This window comes from Chiloscyllium punctatum, chromosome 15, assembly GCF_047496795.1.
Source record: "Chiloscyllium punctatum isolate Juve2018m chromosome 15, sChiPun1.3, whole genome shotgun sequence".
Lineage (NCBI taxonomy): Eukaryota > Metazoa > Chordata > Chondrichthyes > Orectolobiformes > Hemiscylliidae > Chiloscyllium > Chiloscyllium punctatum.
This window is the reverse complement of record NC_092753.1, coordinates 95225482-95248994: the sequence shown is the minus strand read 5'-3', so window position 1 is coordinate 95248994 and position 23513 is coordinate 95225482. Positions and strand designations below refer to the sequence as shown.

At 43.7% G+C, this 23513-nt stretch overlaps 1 protein-coding gene across 1 annotated transcript; it reads right to left on the bottom strand.

The window, feature by feature from the left end:
- Window positions 1–5661: 5661 nt before the first annotated feature.
- Window positions 5662–12386, bottom strand: LOC140485933 (lysozyme C-1/C-2-like). The gene is made up of 4 exons (XM_072584378.1): window positions 12257–12386; window positions 10788–10964; window positions 8554–8635; window positions 5662–5883 (listed from the first exon to the last, which is right to left on the bottom strand). The coding sequence occupies exons 1-4, from the start codon at window positions 12384–12386 to the stop codon at window positions 5817–5819; spliced, it is 456 nt and encodes a 151-aa protein (XP_072440479.1). The 3' UTR covers window positions 5662–5816.
- Window positions 12387–23513: the final 11127 nt, after the last annotated feature.

Below are 23513 nucleotides of genomic sequence, written 5' to 3'. Positions count from 1 at the left end.
CAAGAATGATCCCGGGGATGAAGGGCTTGTCATCTGAGGAGCGGGTGAGGACTCTGAGTCCGTACTTGATGGAGTTTAGAAGGATGAGGGGGGATCTGAATGTAACTGGGAGAATACTGAGGCCTGGATAGAGTGGACATGGAGAAGATGTTTCTATGAGAAAGAGAGACTAGAGCTGGTAGGCACGGCCTCAGAGTGAAGGGACAACCCTTTAGAACTAAGATGAGGAGGAATTTCTTCTGACAGAGTGTAGTGAATATGTGGAACTCATTGCCACAGAGGGCTGTGGAGCCCAAGTCATTGAATATCTTTCGTCATGATATGGAGGTGTCAGTGTTGGACTGGGATGGATAAAGTGAAAAATCACATGACATCAGTTTAGAGTCCAACAGGTTTATTTGAAGTGGCACTTGATGAAGGAGCAGTGCTCTGAAAGCCTGTGATTTCAAATAAAAGTCTAGATTAGAATGGTGCTGGAAAAGCACAGTAGGTCAGGCAGCATCTGAGGAGCAGGAAAATCAATGTTTCGGGCAAAAGCCCTTCATCAGGAATCGGATGCTGCCTGACCTGCTGTGCTTTTCCAGCACCATTCTAATCTAAACTCTGATCTCCAGCATCTGCAGTCCTCACTTTCACCCTGTGATTTCAAATAAACCTGTTGGCCAATAATCAGGAGAATCTTTAGGATGGAGATTGATAGGTTCTTGAAGGGTAAAGGGATTGGAAATTACAAGGAGAAGGCAGGAGAATGGGTTGAGAAACACATCAACCAGGGCCAAATGTTCGAATTCGGCTCCCATATCTTAAAAAATGATGGTGTATGTAATGTTGGGATAGTGTCCTTTTAAGACGTGAGTCACACTGGTTCGTCATCAGCAGGGTGGAGGCTTGTTCTGATGTGTTTCAGGTTCTTACACGCTGCCCAGTTTTGGAATAAAGCCTGTTCAGTTGCAGCAACTCCAAGTTTGTATGTTCTTCAGTTTGAGGAGACAGTGAGGACTGCAGATGCTGGAGATCAGAGTTGAGAGTGTGTTGCTGGAAAAACACAGCAGGTCAGCCAGCATCTGAGGAGCAGGAAAATTGACATTTTGGGCCAGAGCCCTTCATCAAAAATGTTGTTGAGTTCTGACAGGAGCCTTGTAACCACTGAGAACCACAGAGAGTAGTTACAATTCCCAAGCACTTTAAAAACAACGATATTTATATTAGTGCATGATATTTCTATCATGTTAGTGCTGGGATCTTTGTTATTTGTTATTTACATAAATGATCTGGGTGTGAATGTACACGACATGATTAGTAAGTTTGTGGATGATACAAAATTAGGAGGTATCATTGATAGTGAGGGAGGTTATCAAACATTTCAGAGGGATCTGGATCAGATGGGGAAGTGGGCTTCGAATTGCCAAATGCAATTCAATACAGATAAGTGCGAGGTGTTACACTTTGGAAAGTCAAACCAAGGTAGGACTTATACAGTAAATGGTAAGGTCTTGAGGAGTGTTGTGGAACAGAGGGAGCTAGGAGTACAAGTACATAACCAAAACAGAAAATGCTGGAAAATCTCAGCAGGTCTGGCAGCATCTGTAAGGAGAGAAAAGAGCTGACATTTCGAGTCTAACTGACCCTTTGTCAAAGAGAGGGCTTTGACAAGGGATCAGTTAGACTCAAAACGTCAGCTCTTTTCTCTCCTTACAGATGCTGCCAGACCTGCTGAGATTTTCCAGCATTTTCTCTTGTGGCTTCAGATTCCAGCATCCGCAGTAATTTGTTTTTTATTTAGTGCAAGTACACAGTTCATTGAGAGCAGCGTCACAGGTAGACAGGGCGGTGAAGAAAGCATTTAGCATGCTGGCTTTCATCAGTCAAAGCTTTGAGTGTAGGAATTAGGACGTTATGTTACAATTGTATAAGTTGTTAGTGAGGCCACACTTGGAGTATTATGTACAGGTTCGGTCACCCAGTTAGAGTTAAGCTGGAAAGTGTCCAAAGCAGGTTTATGAGGATGTTGCCAGGACCAGTAGGCCTGAGTTAAAGGGAGAGGTTGGCCAGGGTAGGACTTTATTCCTTAGAACGTGGGATAATGAGAGGTGAAAGTATTGAGGTGTATAAAGTCATGATGGGCATAGATTGGATGAATGAATATAGTCTTTTTCCCAGGGATGGGGAATTGAAAACTAGAAGGGCATAGGTTTAAGGTGACAGGGGAAAGATTTAGGAAGGACCTGAGGGGCAACTTCTTCACACAGAGAGTAGAATGGGCTGCCAGAGAAAGTGGTTGGGCAGGTACAATAGCAACATTTAAAAACCACTCAGATAGGTACATGGATGGGAAGGGTTTAGAGGGATATGGACCACATGGGCAATTGGAACTAGCTGAGTGGGCACCATGGTTAGCATGGACCAGTTTGGGCTGAAGGGCTGTATTCCATGCTGTATTGCTCAATGACCCTACGTGGTTTAGAATTCAATAAGTCAGTGTCCAGTGAGTTCTTGCAATGGCTGGCCTGGCAGAATTTCTTTTCATTGAAGCTCAGATGTAAAAGGTTACAGTTGAATGTTCAGCAATTCTATTTCCCGGCTATGTTCAATCACACATTGTGGGCATTCCTAGCTGGTCAGTACTATTACTGGTAGATTGGAAGTTAGCTCAATTATTGGCTGAAATACAAGACCGTATTTGGATGCCAAGGCTCAAAAGAGGTTAAGAGGAGAAGTGTACTGTTTGCTGAGATGAGAACTGCTTGTAGTTTGCTAACCTGAAGTGAATAGCAGTCTGAGGAAAGAATTCAAGACTGTGTTGTTAAAGCCAATCAGAAACTGAAATTCCAGTCAATTGACTAGAGTTCCTGGATGAGACATTCAGCCAATGAATTGGATTTGAAATCTCCCATCAAAACTTATTGTGTGTTGTAGGAGATAATTGTGGGCCATCAGTTCCATCTCAGGCATAATGAGTTTCAATTTCACAGAATCACAAAAGTGGCACAGTGCAAAAGGAGGTCATTTAAACCTTCGTGTATTTTAATTGTGTGCCAGTCTCCTGCCTTTTCCCCTTAATTTGCAAACTATTTCTATTTAAGTACTCATTCCTCAGTGCCTTCTTGAATGCATCAATGGAACTTTCCGCCACTAATGGTTGGTGACCAGTGATGCCCCACAGGGATCTGTTCTTGAGCCTCTGTTCTTTGTAGTTTTTATAAATGACTTGGATGAGGAAGTGGAATGGTGGGTTAGTAAATATGCCGATGGCACAAAGGTCGGTGGTGTTAGAGATAGTGTTGAGGGTTGTTGTAGCCTACAACAAGACATTGACAGGATGCAGAGCTGGTCTTAGAAGTGGCAGATGGAGTTCAACCTGGATAAATGCGCAGTGATTCTTTTTAGTAGGTTGAATTTGAACGCTGAATACAGGGTTAAAGGCAGGATTCTTGGCAGTATGGTGAAACAGCAGGATCTTGGGGTGCACCTACATGGATCCCTCAAAGTTGCCACCCAAGTTGACAAGGTTGTTAAAAAAGTGTATAGTGTTTTGGCTTTCATTAACAGGGGCATTAATAGCTGTGAAATTTTGCTGCAGCTCTATAAAACCCTGGTTAGACCACACTTGGAATATTGTGTCCAGTTCTGGTCACCTCATTAAAGGAAGGATGTAGATGTTTTAGAGAGGGTTCAGAGGAGAATTACCAGGGTGCTTCCTGGATTGGAGGACACGTCTTACAAAGAGAGATTGAGTGAGCTAGGGCTTTTCAAGCTGCAGAGAAGGAGGAAGAGAGATGACTTGATAGAGGTGTACAAGGTGATGAGAGGCATAGATAGAGCAGATGGCCAGAGACTTTTCCCAGGGCAGAAATAGCTGTCACAAGGGGTCATAATTTTAAGGTGTTTGGAGGAAGGTATCAGGGTGATGTCAGAGGTAGGTTCTTTACACAGAGTGAGGGGTGTGTGGAATGCACTGCCTGCGGTGGTAGTAGAGTCAGAGACACTAGGGACATTTAAGCGACTGCTGGACAATTGTGATCCCACAATTGACAGATAAAGCTGAGTTCTCCAACTCTGTCACATCCAGTCATGAATGGTAGTGGACAGTTAAGCAACTCATTGGAGGGGAAAGGTCCACAAGAGAGGTTTTGCCAAACAGATTTGTTTGAATTTGAACTTTGAACAAATTGGAATGAGGTGATCAGGAGTGGAGTGGATTGGATTGGAAGGACTGTTATTCTGAACGTTTTATTTCTTTATTTTTCTGATTTTTTGTTCTGTAAGAATTTGTACTTAGGAGTTATGTACCTTTGCACCTAAGTGGCAACTTGTTAACTTTTCATTGTACTCATTTGAGTACACGTGACCATAAACTAATCGTAATTCATTCTAATTCTACTGATTAAATTTTCAGATGATCTCAATAGCAGTTCCCTCATAACAAAAAATATGGAAAATAGGAACTGGAGTAGGCCATTCGGCCCTTTGGGCCTAATCTGCCGTTCACTATGATCATGGCTGATCATCCAACTCAATAGCCTGTTCCTGCTGTTCCCCCACATCCTTCGATCTCTTTAGCTCCAAGTGCTATATCCAGCTCCTTCCTGAAATTGTTCAATGTTTTGGTCTCAACAACTTTCTGTGGCAGAGAATTCCACAGGTTCACCACTCTGTGGGTGAAGAAATTTCTCCTTATCTCAGTCCTAAACCGTTTACCCCATTTGCTCAGACTGTGATCCCTGGTCCCGAATGCCCCTGATCATCAATAACCCTCCTCATCTACCCTGTCCAGTCAATAGACAATAGACAATAGACAATTGGTGCAGGAGTAGGCCATTCTGCCCTCAAGCCTGCACCATCATTCAATATGATCATGGCTGATCATCCTTAATAAGTATCCTGTTCCTGCCTTATCTCCATAACCCTTGATTCCACTATCCTTGAGAGCTCTATCCAACTCTTTCTTAAATGAATCCAGAGACTGGGCCTCCACTGCCTTCTGGGGCAGAGCATTCCACACAGCCACCACTCTCTGGGTGAAGAGGTTTCTCCTCATCTCTGTCCTAATTGGTCCACCCCGTATTTTTAAGCTGTGTCCTCTGGTTCGGCACTCACCCATCAGCGGAAATATGTTTCCTGCTGCCAGAGTGTCCAGTCCTTTAATAATCTTATATGTCTCAATCAGATCCCCTCTCAGTCTTCTAAACTCAAGGGTATACAAGACCAGTCGCTCCAGTCTTTCAGTGTAAGGTAGTCCTGCCATTCCAGGAATGGACCTCGTGAACCTACACTGTACACCCTCAATAGCCATAATGTCTTTCTTCAAATTTGGAGACCAGAACTGCACGCACTACTCCAGGCGTGGTCTCACCAGGGCCCTGTACAGCTGCAGAAGAACCTCTTTGCTTCTATACTCAATCCCTCTTGTTATGAAGGCCAGCACGCTATTAGCCTTCTTCACTACCTGCTGTACCTGCATGCTTACCTGTTAGAATTGATGGGTTTCTATTAGATCTCCCCTTATTCTTCTGAACATAATCCTAAACGATTCAACTTCTCCTCTTGCCTCAGTCCCACCATCTCAGGAACCAGGAATTCCAAATTCATTAATATTCCTTTGTAATTAAAACTCCCCCACTTGAAGATTGATCTCTATTATTTCATGGAGTGAAACACCAGTGTTTTGATATTAGTTTATTTCAGTGAGATGTGACAGAACCAATTCCTGTTTGGGCTCCCCAGCTGTTTTAACAATGTTGAACGAGATAGTGATAGTGTCCCATGGTCTGAAATGCCAAAGTTTGAGGGTTTGATCAGCACGATTTCCTCCATCTTTACCAAAAGCAAAAGAATGTGAAATAATCAATCCATCTCCCCTTACAGTGGTCAACCCAGGAAGGCCTGAAAAACCAAACATCAGAAAATATGAGTCCATCAGTAAGACATACGGCCTTTTTTTGAAAAATTGACTGGAGGCATTGGGATTACCTTTCTCTGTCCCCCTGAAATCACGCCCACACCCTCGTCCCCTGAAAGTGCTGACTCATTTGAGGGTAAAGTAATCTATAAAGAGCTGATTTAGGAATTATTCCACATGCAGAGCAAAAAGCAACATACTGCAGATCCAAGAGACCTGAAATTAAAACAGAAAGTGCTGGAGAAACTCTGCAGGTCTTGCAACAATCTGAGGAGGGAGAAAACAGACTTAGCGTTTTGAGTCTGATATACTTCTGACTGAGAACACCAAATGTGTCACTAATTCTAGGAATGTACGAGGAATTATTCTCAATTAGCCAATACCAGGCTCTCCCATGAGATCTGTACCCAATCATTAGGAATCTCCATGTATTTCTAAATACATGCTCTATATTGTTCCAACAAAATATGGGCAAATAGAGTCTTGGAACTATAGCTCGGGCACAGAAGGAGGCCAGTTGCCCCCTCATATCAATGTCTGTTTACTAAGAGAACAACTCTCCTCGTTGGGTGGTTATCGTGCGGCTGTACAGCACAATGGTTAGGCCACTTTTGGAATACCATATTCAGTTCTGACCTCCCTCTTATAGGGAGGATGTTGTGAAACTTGAAAGGGTTCAGAAAAGGTTAACAAGTATTGTACTGGGGTTGGAGGCTTTGAGCTACATGGAGAGGCTGAATAGGCTGGGGCTGTTTTCCATGGAGCGTCTTTATCCCTAGGGTGCCAGAATCCAAAGCGAGAGGGCCTAGGTTTAAGGTGAGGTGGAAAAATTTAAAAGGAACCTGAGGGGCAACCTTTTCATGCAGAGGGTGGTACGTGTACGGAATGAGCTGCCAGAGGAAATGGTGGAGGTCGGTACGATTACAACATTTAAAAGGCATCTGGATGGATGGTTTGGAGGGATATGGGCCAAATACTGGCAAATGGGACTATATTTGTTTAAGATATCTGGTCAGCATGGACAAGTTGGAGTGAAGGGTCTGTTCACTTGCTGTACATCTCTATGACTCTATGACACTCCTCTGCCTTTATACCTTCAATCCACAAAATGTCTCTCTTCAGGTATTTATCCAGTTCTCCATTGACAGTCACGAAACACTCACTACCAGGAATGCTTTCCCTCATATCCCCTTCTTTTGCAAATCATCCTCAGTCAGAGTCCTTTGGATTTTGATCCTTCTTGCAAAGTGATCAACTATTCTATTTACTTTAACCAGATTCCTTATGATTCCTGGACTAGATCTCCTCTAAATGTTCTCTGCTCCAAAGACAATACCCCATCCAGTTAAAATCGATACTCCTCAGACTTGGCAGCACTCTCATTGTCTTTTTCTGCACCATCTCTAATGCCTTCACATTTTTCCTGAAGTGAAATACTCCATTTGAACCAGGAACAGAGTCTAATTCACCAGAAATTCCCTGCGATTAAACTCTCCCCTCCTAATGCACCTGAGGGAGGAGGCAGTAACAAACCAATCTCTGCAGCAATGTTGGGGTAACCAATCAGCATCTGTAAAACTCTCTGTAACACTCACTATGAAATCTGGATTTCACATGTTTACATTATAATGTTCAGTAATACTTATCTCACTGCAACAATCTTTGTTCCACTTCTACACCACAACACTCTCTTTGACTCACTGTAACACTATAACACACCACTCACTCCATCACTCGACAATGCACCTTCATTGTAACAGACCCTCACTGTAACACTCTATGACACATCCTCACTGTCACACTGTATAACCCACCCTCAACTGTACCACTCTATAACACACCACTCAATCCAACACTCAACAACACACCTTCACTGTAACACTGTATAACACACCTTGATTGTAACACACCCTCACTGTAACATTCTACAACACACCCCTCATTGTAACACACTCTATCACACATTTTCTCTGTAACACTCTCCCATACTGGAGGATGAACGTCTCATTTTTTTGCCTTTGGACCCTCCGACCGCAACATCAATTCCACCAGTTTCCTTATCTCCCCTCCTCCCCACCTCATCCCAGACCCATCCCTCCAAGTTGGCACTGTCCTCTTGACCTGTCCTACCTGTCCATCTTCTTTCCCACCGATCTGCTCCACCTTCTTCACCAACCTATCATTATCACCTGCACTGAACTATCACCTTCCCAGCTACCTTACCCCCACCCTCACCTCCACCCTCCTATTTATCTCTCTGTGGAGGTCAGGTCATTGAGTATATTTAAGACCAAGATAGATAGGTTCTTGAGTACCAAGGGGATCGAAGGTTTTGGGGAGAAAGCAGGAGAATAGGGTTGAAAAACGAATCAGCTATGATTGAATGGCGAAGCAGACTCGATGGGCTGAATGGTTTAAGCTTTGCTTCTGTATCTTATGGTCTTATAATACACTGTTCATTCACAAGCTCTCTGAAACCCTTTCCTAGCTGATACCTGAAATATCTGTTCACAGCAGGGGTTGATGTGTGTGGCCTCAATGTCATTACAGTGTTTATAACCTGGATACAGAAACCAGCAGCATCCCATCAATCTATTACAAACTAGACACATCACTCCAAAGTGAGAGAAGGTACAATTTCTATTGTAACATACCAGGCCTGCATTCCTTGTTGATTCACGATCACTGCTGCACAATCGATGTCAGTTTGTAGATTACTATTTTTGTTCAGGAATACTATAGTGAGCAAAGAAATGTGGTGTTAGAATCAGAGTTTAAATCTGTTGTGTTTTGATACAGATTGAGAAATTTCTATGTTGCTGATCTTGTAGATATTGATCCACAACTATTATTTATGGTGGAGAGGACAACGTTCTCACCTGTTCCCAGGTAAAGAGTTACTTCTAATTTGGTATCCACTAAGATTGTGGGTACCTCATTGGGCTGGTCATTCCAGAGAATGAGACTAATGATCCAGGGAAATCAGGACGCCCACCATGGCTGACAGGTTGTTAAACATTCTGAATTTAATGAGGTCTAAACAAATTGCTAGTGCCAGTAATGGTGACCATGAGACTATCACAAAACACATCTAGTTCAGGATGTCTCATCCTTAGCCACATGAACCTTGCAGTGATTCTGAATCCATGACAATCTGCTTCACTCTGAACTTCCCTTTAAAGTTATACACTTGCACCTTTTCACAAGTTATAAATGTTGACCTGACCAGTGATTCCCAGTTCCATGAGGGACAACTGATAGAACTGATTCCTTGGTTAGCATCTTCTATTGATGCCGTGTAGATGTATTCTCTCAGGAAACATCACCAAGAATACATCTATTTGATATGTCTATTCAATCACCCCTCACTCTCTGTGTAAAACAATAAGGTGACCCAAGTGGTTCATCCTTTTGTCATGGTAATAACCTCAGAGTGTTTACCACCTTTGAAATGTATTTTCTTTGAATTCACACTCGACACAAATGTTGACGTTATGATCAGTCAATGTAGAGATGACACAAGAATTGGTGGTATGGTAAATAATAAGGAAGGAAGACTGAGACATTACAGGATGGTGCAGATGAGTTGAACAGTGACAGATAGAATTTAATCCGGAAAATTGTTAGGTCATGAATTTTGGAAGAACTCAGAAAGCAAGAGAGTACACATTGAATGGAAGGGCCCAAGGAAGTGCAGATGATCAGCGGGACATTGCTATGCATCTACATAGATCCTTGAAGGCGGCAGGGCAAGTAGATAGGTGGTTAAGAGGGCAAACTTACCTTTATTAGTGAAGGCACTGCCTACAAGAGCAAGCAGTTGTATATAACAGTAGTTAGGCCACATCGAGAGTATTGTGTGCAGTTCTTGTCACCATTCAATGTGAAGGTTGTGATTGCAGTAGAGAAGGTGTGGAGAAGATTCACCAGGATGTTGTTTGGCCTAGAGAGATTTAGTAGGAAGAGAGACTGGAGAGGAGCCAAAGAAGATGAGCTGCTTGAGGTGTACAAAGTTAAAAATCACACAACACCAGGCTATGTGAACAACTACCTGATGAAGGAGCAGTGCTCTGAAAGCTAGTACTTCCAAATAAATCTGTTGGACTATAACCTGGCGTTGTGTGATTTTTAACTTTGTCCGCCCCAGTTCAACACTGGCACTTCCAAATCAGAGGTGTACAAAGTTAGGCTTGATAAGGAGAAACTTTTCCCCTTAGGAGTGAGGTCAATGACCATCAGGCATAGTTGTAAGGTAAGGAGGAAGTGGTTTAGAGGGGATTTGAACCAAAAAATCCCACTGAGAGGGTTGTTTTTATATGAAATCCACTGTCAGAATAGGTGGGAGAAGAATGAACCCTCAAGACATTTAAGAAATATTTAGATGATCACTTGAGAGGCTATGGGGTAAGTGCTAAAAATTGGATTAGAATAGATGTATGATTGATGATCGGTGCAAACAGCAATGGGCTGAAGGGCCTCTACTGTGATTGGAATGAGGTCAGCCAGCTGGTCTTCATAGAATATTGAGTTCCCTGATTGAGGCTGTTAAATTGGCTGATTGGTCCAATCAGGGAGCCAGGGCTGACAGCTATAAACAGGAGTGTCAGAGATCCTGACACTGCAGGACCTGACTCTGATGAGGTGGCACCGTGGTCAAGGACTGTTCCTGTCTTATTAAAGGCTGACGCAGGCCGGTGCTGGGATACCTGCCTCTGTGGAGTCATTTTCAGCCTGTTCCCTGCAGCAAAATCTCTAAAACTGTCCACTATCACTTAATCTAATTTGTAATGTAGCAAATAGAGATATAGTCAGCTCTCCAGCGACATGGTTTTATAAGGAAAATAATGAGAAAATCATTTTGGATTTTGCATTGTGCTAATTCACTTACAGTTGCAGTTCATGTGGCATTCATTTGTACCATTTGGAAATATGGCATCTGCGCACCACTGTTTGCTGCTGATCTGAAAGATCCCATAGTCTGCTGACCAGATCTTTCCCTCACAGCTTCTCTCATATTGTACTGCCAATGTATTGTACCCACTTGCATAGTAGGCCAAGCACACCCCTAGAATTAAAATGGACAGAGAACACTGAAGGTTAGAACACAAAACAAGCCCTCATATGACTCACACTACACCTGACAGAATGGAAACAATCCACAGTAAACATTTCCTTTCCACACGGCCTTAACACTGAATTCACCAGTTTCTAAATCTCCCTTCCCCCCACCTATCAGATCTGATCCTCTAACTCAGCTCCGCCCTCCTGACCTCTCCAGCTCCCTTCCCATGTATCCATTCCAACACTTCCCAGTCACCTATCACCATCACCTCCCACTTTCGCCCACCTATCGCCATCCTACCTATCTTTCCCCCAGTCCCATCCTCCCTCCCCTATTCATCTCTCAGCCCCCTCCACAGTCCTGAAGAAGGGTTAAGCCCAAAACATTGACTCTCTTGCTCCTCGGATGCTGTCTGACCTGCTTTGTTTTCTCCAGCATCACACTTTATCGACGCTGACTTCTCCAGCATCTGCAGTCCTCACTATCTCCTTTGTTGTATCCTGTTAGATTGTAGTTGTACCTTTCTGTTGGCTTAGGAGAAATATAAATAACCAGTCAAAGGTAAATGAGTAGAATTTGGCCAGCGAGCTGATCAGGTGTGACCTACATCAGGATCCTGAGATTTTATTATTTGGAGAAATGTATTTGTGAGGACACTGGGCTCTGTGGCTTGCCATAGTCACGTGACCCTCTGCTGTCAGTGCTTTTGGTTCAGAAGGAGAAGCCATTAAAACCTCCCCATGGAGCAACCATCACCGATTGTCCCTTGTTCCCCTGCACCCCAGCCCAAACCCCATCCCCCATCACAGCCATGACCACCACAGCCTTCTCTGTGGAGAGGCAGCACGCCAGAGACAATGAGGGGAACAATACTCAGAAAGAATCCTTCTGGATCCCCTCAGCTGATCAAAACCAATCCAGGAGATCACAGGGAACATACGTGTTACTACAATGATAATACCCTTCTGCAGAAGGAGGTCTCTGCCCCAGTCAGATACCAGTCAGCTCCTTGTTGGAAGCAGACAATCAGTAGCCGGTGCACCAGCTAGCAACGTAACCCAGAGGTTCATGACTCTCTGCAAAAAGAACCATCCAACATCCAATCTATTCCTGCCCTTGCAGAGTTTAAACTAAAGAGCAATTTACTCAGTCCAGGCCAGACTCAGGCATTCACTGTCCCCATCAACCAGACACTCACCCACTGACTGACAGAACTACAGGACTACAACTACAACTGTCCCAACCTGTCAGGGCACTCAGTACGGCTTAAATAGAACAGAGAGGATGTTACTCACAGTCGGCAACTTTGTACTCGGTGAAGTGAACCAGTATGGAATTCTTTACAATGTGAGCAAGTTCACATCGTGAAAGGACCTTGGCGCTGGAGAGAGTGAACAGGACACTGAGAACAATCAGTATCTTCATCCTGTCGGCGAGAGATGTGTCTGTGTCTGTGTCTGGTAACAGCTGCTCCTTTATACAGAATCATGCCCGTGATTATCTGCTCCACAAAGTGAATTAACCTTGTACAAAAAAAAAGGTCATCTAAATTTACCAGATTTGTACCAGGTTGTTCATGTCACACCGAGATTTAACAATCACGGCAACATAAGGGAATGGAAACACAAGCTTTTCAGGTTGTCTTCATTAATTTCAGGCCCCTTTTTATTTATTCATGGGATGTGGGTATCACTGGCTGATCCAGTGTTTGTTGCCCATCCCTAGTTGCCCTTGAGAAGGTGGTAGTGAGCTGCCTTCTTGAACCACTGCAGTCCGTAAGTTGTAAGTAGACCCATAATCTTATGAAGTAAGGAATTCCAGGATTTGGACCCAATAACAGTGAAGGAATGTTGATATAGTTCCAAGTCAGGATGGTGAGTGGTTTGGACAGGAACCTGCAGGTTCCCATGTTTCTGCTGCCCTTGTCCTTCTCGATGGAAGTGGGGCTGGGTTTGGAATTGGGCGAGTCTTGTACATGGTACACACTGCTGCGACTGAACATTGGTGGTGGATGGAGTGGATGCTTGTGGATGGTGGGGTCAATCATGTTTTGCCCTGGATGATCAAACTTCTTGAGTGTTATTGAAGCTGTATCCATCCATGCCAATGAGGAGTATTCCATCACACTGCTGACTTGTGCCTTGTAGATAGAGGATAGGTTTTGGGGAGTCAGGAAGTGAGTTATTCACTGCAGTGTTCCTAGCCTCTGATTTGCTTTTGTAACCATTGTGATTTTGTTGCAAACCTGGGTGAATTTCTGGTCAATGGTAGTCCCTAGAATGTTAATAATAAGGGATTCAGTGATTCATATAAAAAATACCCTGCAAGGACTGCAACAAAGACTACTTTGGACAACGGGCAAGAAACTAGCCACCAGGATACATGAGCACCAACTAGCCACCAAACCACATGACCAACTATCATGAGTACTCTTACACACAGACAATTAGTGATACCAGTTTGTTTGAGACAGTTCATCCATCGTGGGATAGACTAAACTACACGCACAGGAATTCCTAGAGGCCTGGCATTCAAAACAGAACTTTATTAACAAACACATCGATTTGGATCCTATTTACCAACCTCTCAGAAACAGAACTGGAAATGATATCACCCACCACAACAAACCAAGACCCATATATAGGAAGTGGGACAGAACACCAGCACTTCATCAAAGGCTCACTGATGATGTTACCGAGCATGGTGATGGAACGTCTGAGAACAAAGCTACCAGCTCAGCGAGCTAACTTATAACCTGATTTGCATGGTTACTTGAATGTATTTTGCAACTTGTCAGCTCAAGCCTGGATAGTGTGCAGATCTTGGATTAGTGGTGCTGGAAGAGCACAGCAGTTCAGGCAGCATCCAACGAGCAGCGAAATCAACGTTTCGGGCAAAAGCCCTTCATCAGGAATAAAGGCAGTGAGCCTGAAGCATGGAGAGAGCTCCTCTAGCTTATCTCTCCATGCTTCAGGCTCACTGCCTTTATTCCTGATGAAGGGCTTTTGCCCGAAACGTTGATTTCGCTGCTCGTTGGATGCTGCCTGAACTGCTGTGCTCTTCCAGCACCAGTAATCCAGTATTTGATTTTCAGCATCTGCAGTCATTGTTTTTACCTTAGTGTGCAGATCTTGTTGAGTTGAAATAGGCCCTATGCATACACATGCGTTTCCTGTCGGTGTAGTAATATTTGCAGCTTCCAATAATGACAAGTGTGCAACACTCTGAGCTCATCTGACAATTCTAAATTGATTGACCAAGCGATTCCTCACATACTTGGGATTATCCAGCAAATGCTATCCAACTGCAGGATCACATTGGGCACTGTGAAGCGTGTCTGGAGGTATAGGCTGGGTGGGCACAGTTGGCACTTTGCTTATTGGGTAGCTGTTTAATACCTTCTGCTAGTCTTTGGGACTTACAGCCAACATAGTTGGCACTACCCCAGCACTGTAATTCATATACCACATTGTTCAGTTGTCTGAAACACAGAGCATCATCTTGGCTTGACAGCAGCGACCTGTCATGCAAATGCCACTTATGTTACATCCCCAGTGCATCATTTAACAAGTCTCTGCCATTAAATGATTGTGTTATCATACTGTCACAGCCTTGTGATGCTGAGATCCAGGCTAATGACTCAGGGACATGGGCTTGAATACCACCGTGGAAGATGGTCAGATTGGAGTTCCACAAATCTGGAGTTTGAGAAATGCGAGTCAAACAGCTCACCAATAAAAACCTTGGCTTCTAGTTAAAAAGCAAAGTCATAGAAAACCTATCCCAAAAGCAGGGGTCTGGAGTCACATGTAGGCCAGACCAGATAAGAATGGCAGTTTCATTCTCAAAAGGACATTAGTGAACCTGATGGGTTTTTCCAAGAATTGATTCACAGCTATCATTAAACTTTAGGTGAATTGGCCATGCTAAATTGCCTGCAGTGTTAGGTGAAGGGGTAAATGTAGGGGAATGGGTCTGGGTGGGTTGCTCTTTGGAGGGTTGGTGTGGACTTGTTGGGCTGAAGGGCCTGCTTCCACACTGTAAGTAATCTAATTTAATCTAATCTAATCTTCCTTCCAGATTTTATGGAGTTCAAATTCCACCATCTGTTATGGCAGGATTAAAACCCAAGGTCCCCAAAACGTTACCTGGGTCTCTGGATTAACAGTTGAGCAATAATGCCACTAGGCCGTTGCAAGTCCTGAGCTGGCCTCAGTTGAATTCACAACAATTGGATCAGATTGTGATTTCCTTTTCTCCTTGGACTTCCTCAGTGAGGATCTCATTCACTCACTCACCCAGCCTCCTTCACTCACTCACTCATACAGCGATAGTCATAGAGGGATATATAGCACAGAAAGAGACACTTTTGTCCAACTCATCCATGCCGATCTGATAGCCTATATAAATCTAGTCCCATTTGCAAGCATTTGGCCTTTCCCATCTAAATCCTTCTATTCATATACACATCCAGATGCCTTTTAAATGCTATAATTGTACCAGTCTCCACCACTTCCTCTGGCAGCTCTTTTCATACACGCACCATGCTCTGCTTGAAAAAGTTGCCCCTTAGGTCTCTTTTATATCTTTCCCCTCTCACCCTAAACCTATGCTCTCTAGTTCTGGACTCCCCCACCCTGGGAAAAGAACTTGGTTATTTACCCTATCCATACCCCTCATGATTTTATGAACCTCGATAAGGTCACTTCTCAGCTTCCGATGCTCCAGGGAAAACAGCTCCAGCCTATTCAGCCTTTCCCTGTGGATCAAACCCTCCAAACCTGGCAACATCTTCATCAATGTTTTCTGAACCCTTTCAAGTTTCACAACACCCTTCCGATAGCAGGGAGACCAGAATTGCACACAATATTCCAAACCTGGCCAAATCAATGTCCTGTATAGCCATAACATGACCTCCCAACTCCTATACTTACCTTGCATTGACCAAGAAAGGTAAGTGTACCAAATGCCACCTTCATCATCCTATCTACCTGTATTTCCACTTTCAAGGAGCTATGAACCTGCACTCCAAGGTCTCTTTGTTCCGCAACACTCTCCAAGATCTTACTATCAAATATACCAATCACTTACGCACTCACTTACTCACACACTCACTCACCATCCCTCACTCATCCACCCCAGGCTCCCTCAATTACCCCCCCTCCACTAAACTCACTCACTAACATCCCCGTTCTCTTCCTCACGAACTCACTTCATTCCTCACTCTCTGCCTCCATCCGTCCCTGACCCAGCCAGCTGTCCCCCCACCATTGCTGCTCCTTGTCTCTCCCTGACTGACACACAGCTGTCACCTCTTCAAAGCCTTCAAGTTAGACATACATAGATTGTGAACAAAGATGTTTTGTGCCAGATAGACCCCTGGGCATGTCATACGTCAGTTTTCACAGTGGAATTCACCAGCAGCATACCAGAACTTCAGGAGAATCGGGACAGAGGTAAGTGTAGTGGCCATCAATGAAGAGAAGGTGCTGGGAAAGCTGAAAGGTCTGAACGTGGATAAATACCTTGGACCAGATGGGCTACATCGCAGGGTTCTGAAGGAGATAGCTGAGGAGATTGTAGAGGCATTGGTGGTGAATCACTGGAGTTATTTAGGATTCCAGAGGATGGGATAATGGTTAAAGCAACACCTTTGGTAAGGAAGGGGGGTTGGGTATGGTGGGGGGGGGGGGGGGGGGGGGGGGGGGGGCGTGGGGGGCGCAAAGTCATATGGAAGGTTTCAGAGTTCATTATTAAGGATGAGTTTGAGGAATACTTGTAAGCGCATGGTCATACAGAGCTGAGTCAGCACGGCCTCCTCAACTGGAGATCATACCTGACCAATCTATCAGAATTCTTGCCGATCTAATGAGAAAATTACTCAAAGGTGAGTCAGTGGATGTGATCTATTTAGATGCGATCCATTTGGATTTCCAGCAGACCTTTGATAAAGTGTTGCATGGGTAACTGCTCAATAACATAACAGCCCATGATATTAGGGACGTGTACTGGTATGGATAGAGGGATGACTGACTGGCAGAAGTGAAGGACAAAGAGGTCTTTTTCAGGAAGGCAGCTGGTGACTAGTGGAGCTCCGCAGGGATCTGTGCTGGGACCACAACAATTCACATTGTCCATTAGCGATCTGGACAAAGGAACCGAGGTCATTGTTGCTACGTTTGCAGATCACACAAAGATAAGTCAAAGGCCAGGTAGTGTTGAGGAAACAGGAAGGCTGCAGAAGGTTTTGGACAGACTAGCAGAGAAGGCAAAGGAGTGACAGATGGAAGATGTGAAAATGTGAGGTTGTCCAGTTTTGGTGGGAAGAATAGAGGGGTAGACTATTTTCTCAATGGTGAAAGGCTTCATAAATCTGAAGCACAAAGGGATTTAGAAGCCCTAGTTGAGGGTTCATGCTGGTTCAGTTGGCAGTTAGGAAGTCAAAAGTTAGCATTTATTTTGAGGGGGCTAGAATACAAGAGCAGAGATGTACTGCTGAGGCTGTATAAGGCTTTGGTCAGACCACATTGGGAATATTGTGATCAGTTTTAGGCCCTGTGTCTCAGGAAGGATGTGCTGACATTGGAGGGAGTCTAGAGGAGGTTTATGAGAATGATCTCGGGGATGAAGTCTTAGAAAGATGAGGGGGAGATCCCATTGAATCTTATAGAATACTGGGAGACCTGGATAGAGTTGATGTGGAATAGATATTTCCAATCGTAGGAGAAACAAGAACCTTACGGCACAGCCTCAGAGTGAAGAGGCGAGAACTGAGAAATTATTTTAGCCAGAGGATGTGGAATCTATGGAACTCACTGCTGCAGAGGCATGGATAGATGCGCCTGTGATAGATAGATTGGTAAGGATGGGCGAGGATGGGTTTGCATAGTTTTTTCATTGTTTTTGATTCTCTTGCCACCTGGTGCAGACCCTATGTAGAAGCTACATCCTTTAGTCAGAAGTCACATGACACCAAGTTATAGTCCAACAGGTTTATGTGAAATCACAAGATTTTAGAGCACTACCCCTTCATCAGATGAAGTAAGAGAGAAGAACACACAGGCACAGAATTCATAGGTAGAGAGAGATCAAGGACAGAGAGATCAAAAGATCGTACAAATGGTGTGAGTGAAGTGTCAAATAATGAGTCTTTGCAGGTGACCGGAGGGTTACTCAAACTGCCTTGGTCACCTGCAGAGACTTATTATTCAACACTGCACTCACATCAGTTGCATGATCCTTTGATCTCTCTGCCCTCGCACTCTGCCTTTGAATTCTGTGCCTGTGTGCTCTTCTCTCCCACTTCACCTGAGGAAGGGGCAATGCTCCGAAACCTTGTGATTTCACATAAACCTGTTGGGCTATAACCTGGTGTCATGTGACTTCTGACCTTGGCCATGCCAGTCCGACACCAGCACCTCCACATCATGGCTACATCCTTTAGGATTCAAACCAGCTCAATCAATAGTTGTGCTGCTAAGTCAATCTTGGTGATGGGCATTGACATGTTGACCTACAGTATATTCTGTGCCCGAAATTAAAAATCACAACACCAGGTTATAGTCCAACAGGTTTATTTGGAAGCACTAACTTTTGGAGCGCTGCTGCTTCATCAGGTAGTTGTGGAGTACACAATTATAAGACACAGAATTTATAGCAAAAGTTTAAAGTGTGGTGTAACTGAAATTATACATTGAAAAAGTACATTGTTAAGTCTCTCATCTGTTAGAATGACCATGTTAGTTTCATTTCTTTCACATGTAAATCACAAACCTTTTTTTAAAAGTTACATTCTCAAGTGAACTTTAATAACTGGTGTCAACCCAGATTATGTATTGATGGTGTTAGCCTCCTGTGTGCTGCTGTCTGTGCCATAATGTTTAGACTGATTCTAATCCAAAAAATGAATTAACAGAATCTTACATGAATTCATGCAGTTTTTGAGCAAATTACAATGTAACTCTGCAAGTACAAATTCATCACAGAAATGTATGTATGTGTGCATGTGGGCTTCTATGCATGTATGGGTGGGTGGGGGGAGGGGTTGCATGAATCTGTGAGAGAGAATTTATGTGTGTGTGTATGTGTGTGTGTGTGTGTATGTGTGTGTGTGTGTGTAATGGGATCTAAGTTTGTGAGAGGGTGTGTGTGCATGTGTTTAGGAGTGCCTGTGTGCATGTGCATCTGTGTATGTGTGTGTGTGTGAGTGTGTGCATGTGTGTGTGTTTAGGAGTGCCTCTGTGCGTCTGTGTATGTTTGTGTGTGTGGAGGGGTGTGTGCGTGTGTGTTTAGGAGTGCCTGTGTACGTCTGTGTATGTGTGCGTGTGTGTCCCTGTGTTTGTGTGTGTGCATGTGTTTAGGAGTGCCTGTGTGTGTGTGTTTAGGAGTGCCTGTGTGCGTCTGTGTATGTGTGTGCGTGTGTGGGTGTGTGTGTAGGAGGTTCTGTGTGTGTGTGTAGTGCAATGGTGGTCACCTGTAATGTGACATGAACCTAAGGTCCCGGTTAAGGCCCTACCTACGGGCACCGAACTTAGCTATCAGCCTCTGCTCGGCCACTTTTCTCTGCTGCCTGACCCGAAGTCTGCCTTGGAGGATGGTCATCAGAAGGTCCAAGGTTGAATGTCCCGGACCACTGAAGTGTTCTCCAACTGGGAGATAACACTCTCCAAGTCATTTTGTGCCCTTGCTACCTTGAGTCATTCTGCTAGTTGACACATTTTTGTACCAACATGTGTGTGTAGGTGTTAGTTATCAGTGCAACAATGTTAATCAACCAAGAATTGGCAAAATATTAAAGGTCAATGTATTGGTATCAGATTTTCCAATATCATGCTGTGATTTAGTAAACATTGTGGTGTCAGGCAAGTGGCCAGAGGCTTTTAGGCCTTCACTAATTTTAGCTTCGCCCTTGACAAGGAAGACATATGAGATGTGACTGTTTCAGTATCCACAGTTATGTTACGGAGATTGCACTCTGCAAAGTTACAGATAGCATAAATTGATCAAAAACGGCCAATCTGCAAAGGAAAACTGAGAAAGTGAGGATTGAAGATGAAGAGAATGTGGGGTTTATGCAGTGAAACCTGAAATTTGGCTGCAGAAGGCTTGGGAGTGTAGCTGCTGAGAGGCTGGTCACTGTCTCCAGAAAGCAGGACAATGAAGAGATTGGTTAGTGGCTGAAAGGTAAAGTCACTGTCATCTTACCAAACTACAGCCCTGCTATCCCATTAGAGAGAGGTCAGAGGTCATACAAAGTACCAGGTTATAGTCCAACAGACTTATTTGAAATCACAAACTCTCGGAGTGCTGCACATTCTTCAGGTGAAGCAAGAGAGAGAAGCACACAGGCACAGAATTTATAATCGGAGAGATCTAAAGATCATACAAACAATATTGAATAGTAGGTCTCTGCAGGCGATCAAGTGTATCAGAGGGTATGAGTGAAGTGTCAACAGCTGAATAATAAGTGAAAGGATGACCTATAATCCGATTAAATGAGGCAGAGAGAAAATTTGCAAAAAATGAAAACTAAGGTGGTGTTGGAGACAAACCAAATGACTGGAATAACATGACAGGTAGAAGAGTCACATGCCAAGGGTTTGACCAAAGTAGCAAGTAATCCAAAACTGTACAAACTAATTAAGGTAGAGAGATCATAGCAATTTATCAAGGTGATGGTGAGGACAGTGAGGAAGATTTTACAAATACAGAATAGTGTGGTGGGGTCACATGTAGTGAGACATGACCCCAAGATCAGGGTTGAGGCCATCTTCATTGGTTTGGAATTTGGCTATCAGTTTCTGCTTGGTGATTCTGCGTTGTTGTCTATCTTGAAAGCCGCCTTGGAGGACACTTATCTGAAGATCAGAAGCCGAATATCCCTGATCACTGATGTGTTCTCTGACTGCGAGGGAATATCGCTGTCTGGCAATTGTTGCGCAGTGTCCATTCATCTGTCATCATAGTGTCTGCGTAATCTTGCTGAAATACCATGTTTTGTAATTATCTCTCTGCCTTAATTAATTGGATTATACATCATCCTTTCACCTGCTATTCAGTTACTGACACTTTATTCACATAATCTGACACTCTTGATCACCTGCAGAGATCAATTATTTGTCCACTCCAGCACCTCTGTACCATTAGAGAGTTAACAAGGAATATTGTTTTAATGTGAGTGTCAGGGGCCTCAGGCAATTGGAGAGGTTAAAAAGGAAATTCCTTCAGTGTTAACCTCAGCCAATATTGGGAAATATACCCACACTGTTAGGAACACTCTGCATCATAAACTGTCTCTACAGCCAACTGAACTAAACCCTCAGGTTTAGTGCTGCATTTAGGAAAATGGTGGAGGGAAGGGGGAATGATTTTTTTCAAGAAGACGTTAGATCCAGATCTTAGGACAGAAGTGATCAAAAGTACTGGGAGACAGCAAGAACACAATAATAAGTTGGATGATCAGCCATGATCATATTGAAGGCTCATAGAGCCAAATGGCCTATTCCTAGTCCTTTTCCCTTTTTTACCTGTGTTTCTGTTAGCGATTAACCATTTCTGGAATCATGAATTGACTATAACACAGAAAGAAGCCATTCAATCTGTCATATCAATGAAGCTCTTTGAAAGAGCAACTCAGCTAGTCCCACATCCTGGCATGTTCTGTGTAGGCCTGAAAATGATTTTTCAATAATGACCTTAAATTGGTGTCCCTGAGCTTTCTGACCTTTCTGCCAATGGGAACAGCTACTGATTACCCATTCCATGCAGACACCTCTCAGGTTTAAACATCAAGATCAAACCCTCCCTCTCAAACAGCTGTAATGAGGCTTCTATCAAACCATCATCACAACTCATCCCTAAACCCCTTCTCACAAATATTTGCTGCACTGTTTTAAATGCCTTATTAGTTGATATATTGATTGATTTATTGTCATGTGTACCGAAGTACAGTGAAAAGCTTTGTTTATGAGCAGTACAGGCAGATCATAGAAAGCAAGGATGGACAGATCAGAAAAGCTTAGCTGAAAGATTTATACAGGTGATATTACACAGAGCATACGGGAGAGATCAACATTAGCAAGACCAGCATTATTTGAGGCTGGAGAGTCTATTCAAGAGTCTAACAATGGCAGGGAAGAAGCTGTTCCTGAATTTGCTGGTGTGTGTTCAAGCTTCTGTGTCTTCTGCCTGATGGAAGAGGTTGAAGGAGAGAATTATGAGGTTGACCCTGTACCTAACAAAGGTTCACCATAACTTCCTTCCATTGTGTTACACAGCTCCAGCAGCAAAGAGACATAGAGTCATAGAGATGTACAGCATGGAAACAGACCCTTCGGGCCTTCCCGTCCATGCTGACCAGATATCCCAACCCAATCTAGTTCCACCTGCCAGCACCCGGCCCATATCCCTCCAAACCCTTCCTATTCATATACCCATCCAGATGTCTTTTAAATGTTGCAATTGTACCAGCCTCCACCACTCCCTCTGGCAGCTCATTCCATACACGTACCACCCTCTGCGTGAAAAAGTTGCCCCTTAAGTCTCTTTTATATATTTCCACTCTCACCCGAAACCTATAGTTCTGGACTCCCCCACCACAGGGAAAAGACCAATTCTATTTATCCTATCCATGCCCCTCATGATTTTATGAACCTCTATAAGGTCACCCCTCAGTGTCCGATGCTCCAGGGAAAACAATGCTAGCCTGTTCAATCTCTCCCTATAGCTCAAACCCTCCAACCCTGGCAACATTCATGTGAATGTTTTCTGAACCCTTTCAAGTATCACTACATCTTGCCGATAGGAAGTAGACCAGAATAGCATGCAATACTCCAAATGTGGTCCAACCAATGTCCTGCACAACTGCGACATGACCTCCCAACTCCTGTACTCAATACTCTGACCGATAAAGGAAAGCATACCAAATGCCTTCTTCACTATCTTATCTACTTCCGACTCTACTTTCAAGGAGCTATGAACCTGTACTCCAAGGTCTCTTCATTCAGCAACACTCCCCAGGACCTTACCATTAAGTGTATAAGTCCTGCTAAAATTTGCTTTCCCAAAATACAGCACCTCACATTTATCTGAATTAAACTCCATCTGCCACTTCTCAGCCCATTGGCCCACCTAATCAAGATCCTGTTGTAATCTGAGGTAACCCTCTTCACTGTCCACTACACTTCCAATTTTGGTGACATCTGCAAACTTACTAACTACACCTTTTATGCTCACATCCAAATCATTTATATAAATGATGAAAAGGAGTGGACCCAGCACCGATCCTTGTGGCACTCCACTGGTTACAGGCCTCCAGTCTGAAAAATGACCCTCCACCATGACCATCTGTCTTCTACCTTTGAGCCAGTTCTGTCTCCATGAGATATAACCTCGCTAACCAGCCTCCATGGGGAACCTTGTTGAATGCCTTACTGAATTCCATATAAATATGTCTAATGCTCTGCCCTCATCAATCCTCTTTGTTACTTCTTCAAAAAACTCAATCAAGTTTGTGAGACATGATTTCCCACGCCCAAAGCCATGTTGACTATC

What these genes read in the sequence shown, in the direction of transcription:
- LOC140485933 (XM_072584378.1), bottom strand. Translation starts at nt 12,386, where the DNA reads ATGAAGATACTGATTGTTCTCAGTGTCCTGTTCACTCTCTCCAGCGCC. An exon ending in CGAGTACAAAGTTGCCGACT is followed by an intron (nt 10,965 to 12,256) that starts GTGAGTAACATC and finishes TTTTAATTCTAG; the next exon opens with GGGTGTGCTTGGCCTACTAT. An exon ending in CAACAAGGAATGCAGGCCTG is followed by an intron (nt 5,884 to 8,553) that starts GTATGTTACAAT and finishes TTGGTTTTTCAG; the next exon opens with GCCTTCCTGGGTTGACCACT.